Below are 9,600 nucleotides of genomic sequence, written 5' to 3'. Positions count from 1 at the left end.
CCACGCTTTGTAGATCTCAACTGGACCAGTTTCGATGTTTAAATCCTTGTCACGCAAGACCTTTTCTACTAATGGCCCAATTATTGTCTGAAGACTGTTCAAGCCGGACAGTTGTCTCGACAAACTTACAGCCATCTTTAACACCAAGGGTGATGAAGCAATTATATCGAAAGGTTTTGCAACTTTGCAGCTAATTTCTTCTTCCAACGTAAACCTAAATAGCTTTAACAATAAATATTCGTCTCTTGTGTACGCCCCAAAATTGTAAAGGCTCAAAACAACATTTTGGAGAAATGAATTTGTTTTATTCTGCGGTATGCAAAACAATAACTTAGACAGGTATGTGGGATTTGTCTGTAGCTCATAAAACAAATGCTGATATCCATCCAACAAACGCTTGCTTTCTTTTGTCAACGATTTTAATCCTTTAACAGCTGTCGATACCGTCAGAAGTGGTCCCTTACTGTCGTCATTTAAAGATAGCTTCGTCATTGAATTGTGCTTCATTAAGTTATTCAATTTCAAGCCATGCGCAGCCACTTCCTGCAAGGCTATTCTGTTCTGTACCAGCAATCCTATTTTCAAATCCATACCGTCAATTTGTTTTGAGAGTTCTTGATTTTTGCGTATTGATTGCACTACTTCCGACTTGAGTGTCTGTAGTTCGATTTCCCTGTCATAGTCTTCAGTAGTAAAATCTAGTGTGTGAATGAACTTCTTCACAACTCTCAGCGGAGGGTTCGGAGAGTGAAATAGAGATGTGAACGCTTGGCGTGCACGTCGACCTCGCCAGATTGCTTGGATTTTTATAATTTTTTGTTCCTATAACAAGTAAAAAATTATCATCGACTCTGGAGGAAAAAATATATTTTCTTTTTCCTGAATTACAAACACGTGTATTGCAAGACAAACTGAGAAACGCCAATTCACCAGCATTACCCCCAACATATCGATATCGACGACGAACTATAGACAAGATCAGTGTCAGAAGCGTAGAGAGCCAGTAAGTAAAAAAGCGTACATTATAAGGTAAAACGTTATTGCCGATGTTAGGACTTGGATGAAAGCCTAACGGCCGTTCCCAATATTCAGTCTATCTCTTACTTGAGATAAAAATCATAACTATCGTTGACTTTTCTGTCCCAATAAACTTATCGACGGTAACTCACCTTATCCGTAGACGTTGTCTGTCAATGGGACGACGTATAGCTTACCGGCAATAGATGTTTGTATGGAAATTGCAATTCACGCGTCCGGTATATTGGGACAGCTTCAGATTATTGATAGCTAATTACTGTCAGTAGAAGGTAGTAATTTATCTCTATCTGTAGATAGTATATTGGGAACGGCCGTAAGTCACTTATTTCATTCACAAGCGGTGCCAGCAGTGTGACTAATTAATTAGTTTTTAGTCATAATACTAATATTGTAATGTGTTTAATTGGGGAATGATTATAAATTTAGAGCGTCGGAAGCGATGATAATTTACCAGCAAGTAAATCGTAAACTCGCTAAAATAGCTTTACAATCTCATAAAAAAAAAATGTAAAATTGATTTTATTTCTGGTTATCAAGGAGGATAAACCAAACAAAAATAAGAAACTACCTTAACATTTTAGAAAAACACTTGTCAGATTGTTAAGTTATAATAATAGAGACAAGTTAGAGATTACTTATAATATGAAAGTAATAATAATTTATTATATTAATATTACCTGAATTTTGTACCAAGCCAAAGGATTCAGTTTTCTCTCTTGTTTTAGTTTCGCCTCGATAGCTTTCATTTTTATCAAGGTACCAAATTTTCGTCTTACTAGAACACTTCTCCACCAAGACTGAATTTTAATGATATATTCCAAATTATCTCTGAAAAACTGATATCGCCTTACTCTCTCCCTAACCATATAGCCTCTACATCTCGCTTGCAACTTAGCAATTGTCTTGTCAATCTGCTTTTGTTTATACGCATTTATGTGATGTTTGTTAGTTTTGTCAACAATCGCCTTAATATCCTTTTTTGTCAAGTATCGAGCATATGGGACAAAATCTTTCGGCGTTGTCCAACTGTATGTGTACGATTCTATGTCTATATATACAGTGTTTCCAGCATCTGTATGGCAAACAATCCATGGACATATATAATATCCTTTCTTCTTCAATGCTTTGTTAAACATGTGAAAATACATATCTTTGCAAGATCCTTCAACCAACGCGCATTCAGAGAACATTGGTGAAGTTAACATGCTCCAGAAAGTGTTACAATCGTTTTGTAGTATTGCTAAGTTCAACTGAACAATGGCGTCTGTGAGTTGTTTAACTTTAGACGACTCAAAATTAACTTCTTCAACAACTTGAACAATATCATCCAACCAGAGATTTTGACCCTCCTTACGTAATAGACGCTTCTTTAATGTTCTCATATATAAATGATATTCCTCTTTGTGAAGTGCCGATGAAAGTTTAAGACATGGATTCTTCAAAAGATCTATCAGAGAATCAACATTTTCTGCAGACACTGCATTGTTTATACTATCCACCAACAAAACCACTGAAAGAAGACAATTTAAATCATAACAAAAAGTCTATCCTATAACCTTGATGAACAAGCTCGGCTCGGTATGTGTTGAGGGTTAATGAGTTTGCAGGCTCATGCAAAAAGATTAAGATTTATTCAAATTGGTAGTGCAATTATATAAAAATATTCACGAATTGCTTACTTACTATTGTATTTCAAATACTTACATTCATCATTGTTGTCATCTGTCATGTTCACCATTTCAATAGTATCCCTGATATCATCAAGTGTAAGTAAGGGGCATTCACATTGTTCTCTGAACTTTACTTCTAAGGCTGAAACTAAAGCTGAGAAATACCGACGTCTACAATGTGGCCTGAGCATTTCTAAATTGATTTGTTTTGAATTGAGAGAGCTCCAGACAGCAGTTTCATCTCTTCTCTCAACTGCTTCAGATACAGAAGCAACCGAAAGCAAATATGCTACAGAAGCTGCAATCTCACTTTCATTCAAATTTTTCTCTAATTCACATTTTTCCAGTCTCATCTCCTCATACAAAAGTGGAAGCGCAAATCTGCTTATTTGAAATTTCAATCCTAACTTGGGATTTGTCAATGCTGTGTACAAGTTATCAGAACTTCCTTCATCAAGTGCCTTGTTAACATCAGCTATAGCAACTTTATGCCCAATATGATGCATAGACTTCCTGTTACCATCACAAATTATACTTTGAAATATTTTGTGCCAGTTAGTTATACTTTCCACATCAATATCCTTGCTGCTTTCTAAGAGTTCTTGTACAACATCGCAATAATAATCCACATTATCAGGATTATAGTCATTCACTTTAATCCAATCGTCAGAAAATATTTTATGCAATTTGTTTACGTCATTATTTCTACAAGCTGAGCATAACGTTTTCCAGGAAAACTTATAATTCGTTGTAGTAATATACCCCTGTATTTCTGCTGTGGTTAATAATTCATCATATTCATCAGAAACATAACTATCATTTAAAGAATGATTATGTGCCACTTGAATTTTGTCCATTTTTGCATTTTTTAAAACATGTTTATAGTCATCTATAAGCTTGTTTTGAACAAATTTTAGATTGAGACATGGATTAAGTAAGGCAAAAGATATAGATTTTTCTGAATCTAATACATTATTTAACTCTAATAGTGCTTTATGAGTTTCAGAATTGTCACCCACATGACCATTGGAAAGGAGCCCGTTTATTTTTTGAAACTTTGGCAAAGGGTGTTTATATCTTTGCAAATCTTTGGATACCGAATCAAGTTGCTCATCTGAAAGAAAAATTGCAATTAACCACTAACGCACAACATATTCTCCTGGGTGAATGTTAATTAAATTAAAGCAAACAGAACAAAACAGAAGAAATATAGGTATATCCTAGAATGAGATCGTAGGTAGGTCCGATATCCAATTATATATTGTTTAAGAGACCCCGCAAACTGCAGACTTTCGATCAGCCGATAGTTTGGTTAAGTTTGACTGTTAAGTGCGCACACTGGCCCGACTAAACAGTTGGGGCACACTAGACAACGATCGGCCGACAGTTTTAGGGACGATTCGCTATTATTTTTAAATCGGCTATTGATGAGTCTGGCTGACTAAACAATCGGTGGTGTGCGCGCCTAGAAGAGCGCTGTACTGATTTAACAGTCGGCCGATAGTTTGCTAACGGTTCAGTTTGAAGGCAATCGTGTAGCCCATCAAACTTTTATGTCGGCCAATACCGAATCGTTATAATGTGCGCACTCTCATACATCTTCATACTGATTAAGAAACCAACCAAACTATCGGCCGATCAAAAGTCTGCAACTTGCGGGGTCTCTCAAAGGACACGTCGAACGATCGCGAGAAATAAAAAAATCGATATGTACCTTCCCAATAAAGACCTAAAAAATTTAGACCTTAGCATACCTAGCCGTTTTCTAAACAGAGTTGATTACAAAAAGACATGATAATCTTCCTTAATTCCACCAAGAACTATTTGAGAATAATCCTTATTTGTATAAAGAGTTGATTGATCGGATTGTGAAAGTTACAGAGCAAAAAGTATACACTTCGGGTGATACCTAGTACCTAACGACTGACTGCCCTAATTACTGACTGCTTCGATATGTTATAAATTGTTTTCAGATTTATGCTGGTGTTTTCCGAGACCTTGACATGTAACAATATTATGGACCTACTCTAACATTTTATAAAATTCGGTTTAGGTATTTAGATTCTCAGTGACACAGATATACTAGAAGAATATATATTACCTATACAAAGTCAGCAACGAATACTCATTTTACATACATACATACATAAAATCATGCCTCTTTCCCGTAGGGGTAGGCAGAGACCACTTCTTTCCACTTGCTACGATCCTTACATACTAGTTTCGCTTCGTCCACTTTCATTATTCCTTTCATACATGCTCTCCGGTTTAGGGTACTCTTGACCTGGCCTTTTTTCAAGACGTCCCTGATTTGATCTTGAAACGGAAGCCTAGGTCTTCCCCTTCCAACACTTTCATTCACACTGGCCTTATACACTCTCTTCGTCAATCGTTCTTCATTCATTCTCTCGACATGCCCAAACCATCTCAGCATTTTAATGTCTAATAAATAAACTACATAAACATAAATGAGATCTTTACATCTCATAAATTTATTGAATTAGGCGTTACTTTGCGGAAATCCATAATTATACAAATTATTTAAGTTTTCTTTAGTGTTAATTCCGCCAATATTTGTCTTTAAAACAATTCGACACGTGTTTCGCCTCTACACGAGGCACCCTCAGGACGTGTTGTCTCGCCAAAATCTGGCACGAGACTGTGTCTGTGTTAAATAATTTGTATATCTCATAAATTATTAATTTCATTTCATTTGTTTTCTATTTAAATAAATTTATTCGTTGGCTCAAAAGACCTGCAGAATAAAAGTTATGAAAAACTGCTACAGGCCAATGATAAAAGATTGTGAACTTATAAATGAAATACACATACAACTACATACCTGTAAAAACTGCTTTCCCAAACACATCATGTATGAGTGGTGCCTTTCCAAGTTTGAATAAATGTGAACTGAGAGCATGAATGCAATATATCAATCTGGGCATATTTTTGTTGTCATATATATCTGTTGTTTCTGGTTGAAATGTCTGGATAAATGAAAATATTTTATTATTAAAAGTAGTTTAGATGTATGTTATGGTATTTTGTTTTTCAGAAAAAAAAAGTATTTTGCATTAATGTTGTTATGAATAGTATTCATGGGCGGTGATCATAAGTAAAGCGGACATCATATATTATCTCATTATTAGAGTACAGTAGTATGATTTAACTTCTGATAGTTCCAAATACGATCCACGGGGAGAAAATAGAATAAGGATGTATAGGTCCTAGGTCGATAACAAAACGAACGAGAGGGTCCGAATGTTTCGCATAGGTAACACATCCCCCATACACTCCACTAAATTCCAAATTACAATGGGCCCCCATATTGAAGGATTGGCCAACAGACTTAGTTCTGCAGCATACGCGGTTAAAAAGATTAGACAATTAACTGACATAGATACGGCGCGACTAGTATACTATAGTTATTTCCATAGTATTATGTCCTATGGTATATTGCTATGGGGCAACGCTGCCGATATTAATACAATATTTGTGCTGCTGAAGAGGGCTATTCGCGCTATTTATAACTAGGTCCTAAATAATCATTGAGTACAAAATTCAAAGTAATTAACATCTTGACTGTTGCTTCTCAATATATTCTTGATAATGTAATGTATGTTCATAGGCACATAAGTGAATTTGTTAGAAACTGTCATAACCATAATATTAACAGGAACAGTTATAAACTTATAATGCCTACTACTCGGCTAAGTCGAGTTAGTAAGTCTTTTGTGGGGCGATGTATATGCTTTTACAACAAGATCCCAAAAAATGTTCAAAACAAAAGTATTAAGTTATTCAAAATAATTGTTAAAAAACGTTTGTGTGGTAAAGGTTACTATAACATAAATGACTTACATAATGATACTACAGATTGGGAATGGAGTGACCACCCTCAGGCTATTAAATAATAAGTTTAATCGTACAATATTACTTTGTAAACATATTTGATGAAAAAAAAAGACAGCTGAGTTTGTTGCGCCCGTTCTTCTCAGGTCTGAGGCATTCATTTTGGAATGGGTGGTAGTTATTGACTTTCAATAAGTGATGTCATATCCTATTTTAAATAAAAATATTTGAATTTGAACTACAATCATGCCTCCAGGTCCCTCAAAAGAGTTATTGTTGTCGCGAAGTCGAAACTCATTGGCAGAATTGGCCAAAGTCTTTACGCCTTTCCTCAGGAACTTGTGTGTTCGCTCGCCAAGGCTGTGCAAGGAAACTTCTGTCAGCCAGCCATTCCGGCATTGCACAGGCACGATGACTCACTGGCCCATGACGCAAAAGAGAAAGCTGATCTCCTGGGCTCCCTCTTTGCGTCCAACTCAACTCTGGATGACTAAGGTGCACCACCACCGCATATTCCGTGGTGCGAGTCATACATGCCGGAGGTGAAAATCCATCATGGCGCCGTGTTTAAGGCGCTTCTCACTTTGGACATTCATAAATCGAGCGGGCCCGGTGGCATTCCCTCGATAGTGCTGCATACATGTGCTCCGGAACTGGCGCCGGTCCTTACGCGTCTTTTCCGGCTCTCCTACTCATCAGGTGTAGTCCCGAAATTATGGAAGGCCGCTTTAGTGCACCCGAGGGCTAAGAAAGGTTCGGATCCATCCAACTACATTGCAATTACTTCCATTTTCTCCCAAGTAATGGAGTCGATACTAGTAAATTAAGCCAATGACATTTCATTACATATGACAATAATTTATACAATCAGCGGGTGCAGGGTATTTAAATTATATGGCAAAACAATGTTTGCCAGATCAGCTCCTATAAAATGATATTATTTATACATAATATTCTACTTACCACAGGCAGTTCAGTTTTTTTCAAGACTTGCAGAAATTTGTTTATATTATCCGTATGTTTGAATTGCAGACCAACAACCTAAAATAATGCATAAATTTTTGTATGTATTAGCATCATACCTACTATAAGCTAATTGACTTTCAAATACAGCACAATCATTCAATAACCAGCTTTTGTGTCAACAATCACATTTGAGCCTGTTTCACACTTCTAACTTAACACATCCATGAGTTTAATTTGTTTTATTACGAACTGTAGCACACAAAACATGATGGGTTACTGTTTTCTCTACTTAAATTATATAGGTATTTTTGAATGGAAAAGGTCATATAATAATAATCTTCTAGTCAAATCAAGAAAATCTATAGCTGGTCACCTAATGTCATCACCACCACCCACATTCTCTTTGAACACCGGAGGAATTACAGTAACTTTGGCGGCCTTTTAGGAAGTTATATGTGGTGTCAGTGCCAATATCAATATTGTGTAGTCCTGGAACGACTACAAAAGAAAGCGTCATAGATAGGTTGTACATGGCAGAAAGTTTCTTAGAAATTGTACTCTAAAGGAACACCACACATCCAGATAGTAAGCATTAAATTTAAGTTTGTGGTGTATGCCATACATGATTGAAGGGCTTGTCTGGTATTGCCAGGCCTACTCCATGCTTTTAACAGTGGTGGTAGAGAACGGCAAGAGCCATACTGTCAGTCTTTGAGCAACTGGTAAGAACATCCAGACTCTATAAAGCTGGAAAAATACTAATTCTTGGTACTATTCATGCAAAATTAGAATAAATTCTATACTGTAGTATTTGGGCTTTGAACACATTCCGACAAATGCACAAACAGATGAAAATTCTATAACATACATACAGCAAGTATTCTTATAAAAAATATATGATTTGTAGGTTTTTTGCACTGTTACACTTTTTTTATTTATAATGTTTATATTCAAATAATTTCCCAGAATTGGGGAATGAAATCACATCATACTTTTTATAGCATAATGGGGCCTTGTAACACCACATTGTTTTACAGATATTATCAATACAAATTTTGAAAAAAGAAAGGAAAGCTGAGCTTGTAAATTGTATGTATGTTTGTATTTTAAATACACAATATTATTTTATAATACCTTGTATCTTCTCAGATCAATATCATATATTTTATTTAATGGCAGAATATCGGGTGAAATAAAATTACCCAATTTAGCCAAATAAACACCATTTCTCAGAGATTCTTCAAATTCCTCAGCTGATGGCAACTTTTCTCTTAAGCAACTTTCCATCCAGGTCTTGGCTTCTTCAAGGCGGCATAAATATTCATAAGCAATAGTTCTTTGTCTAATAATATCCATTTCTTGAGCTGTTTTTCGAACATCTGTATCTCCTAACAGAAATGATTATTTATATACAAACATTAAAATTATTACACTGAATGTTATTGTAAGTAGAGTAGTCTCTGACGGTATATCTCTTTTACATGGTACAAATTGAAAACAAAATATTTACCATCATCAATTCTTCCAATAAGAGCATCACACATATCAACACTATCATTACCCATTATTTAGTGTTTCTTCTAGTTATAAATTCCACAAAGCAGATGTTGCGGAGATTGTTTACAAAGGTACCAGACAAACACTACGTCTTATCCTACCGTGTATAATTTTAACCATAATCAAAATAGGTACACAACATATGTAATAAAAACTTAGTATCATAGGTAAATCTATTTCATTAGCTGTTTTTCCAACAGTTTTTGTATTTGTAATTTAATAACTTCCCGTTACAACTATTTTGTATTTCCATTTGCCGTTATTTTTTTTTTTTTAATTATTTCATGACCATGGATGCTCTTTTTACTTATCATAGTGTTTTTTATTATTTTTATTTATCTATTTAGTGGCACGAGATGCAAGTCCATAGGCCAATATCATAGTGCTGTCACCTGCAGTGCTGCCAACAGGCAAAACCAAAAAGATCCCATAAGAAAATTATCGTATTTTTATCGCATAATATATTTTTCCAAGAAATGCATATATAGTATATGAAAAAAGTAGGTTTTATTTAAAG

General features: G+C 35.3%; 1 protein-coding gene across 1 annotated transcript; it reads right to left on the bottom strand.

Annotated features, from left to right (window-relative positions):
* Positions 1–1,700: 1,700 nt before the first annotated feature.
* Positions 1,701–9,319, bottom strand: LOC126976719 (ras GTPase-activating-like protein IQGAP1). Its single transcript, XM_050825221.1, has 6 exons — positions 9,037–9,319; positions 8,661–8,914; positions 7,524–7,601; positions 5,551–5,695; positions 2,743–3,822; positions 1,701–2,548 (listed from the first exon to the last, which is right to left on the bottom strand). Exons 1-6 carry the CDS (start codon positions 9,089–9,091, stop codon positions 1,701–1,703), a joined length of 2,460 nt encoding a protein of 819 aa, XP_050681178.1. The 5' UTR covers positions 9,092–9,319.
* Between the last annotated feature and the right edge of the window lie 281 nt (positions 9,320–9,600).

This window comes from Leptidea sinapis, chromosome 42 (genome assembly GCF_905404315.1).
Source record: "Leptidea sinapis chromosome 42, ilLepSina1.1, whole genome shotgun sequence".
Classification (NCBI taxonomy): Eukaryota; Metazoa; Arthropoda; class Insecta; order Lepidoptera; family Pieridae; genus Leptidea; species Leptidea sinapis.
The sequence above is the reverse complement of the archived record's forward strand: the minus strand, read 5'-3'. Positions and strand labels throughout refer to the sequence as shown.

Excerpts from the sequence above, each read along its gene's own strand:
- LOC126976719 (XM_050825221.1), bottom strand. The coding sequence starts at position 9,091 with ATGGGTAATGATAGTGTTGATATGTGTGATGCTCTTATTGGAAGAATT. Across the intron at positions 8,915-9,036 it reads TATTGGAAGAATTGATGATG|GAGATACAGATGTTCGAAAA; the intron begins GTAAATATTTTG and ends CATTTCTGTTAG. Across the intron at positions 5,696-7,523 it reads AAAAAACTGAACTGCCTGTG|ACATTTCAACCAGAAACAAC; the intron begins GTAAGTAGAATA and ends TCATTTATCCAG.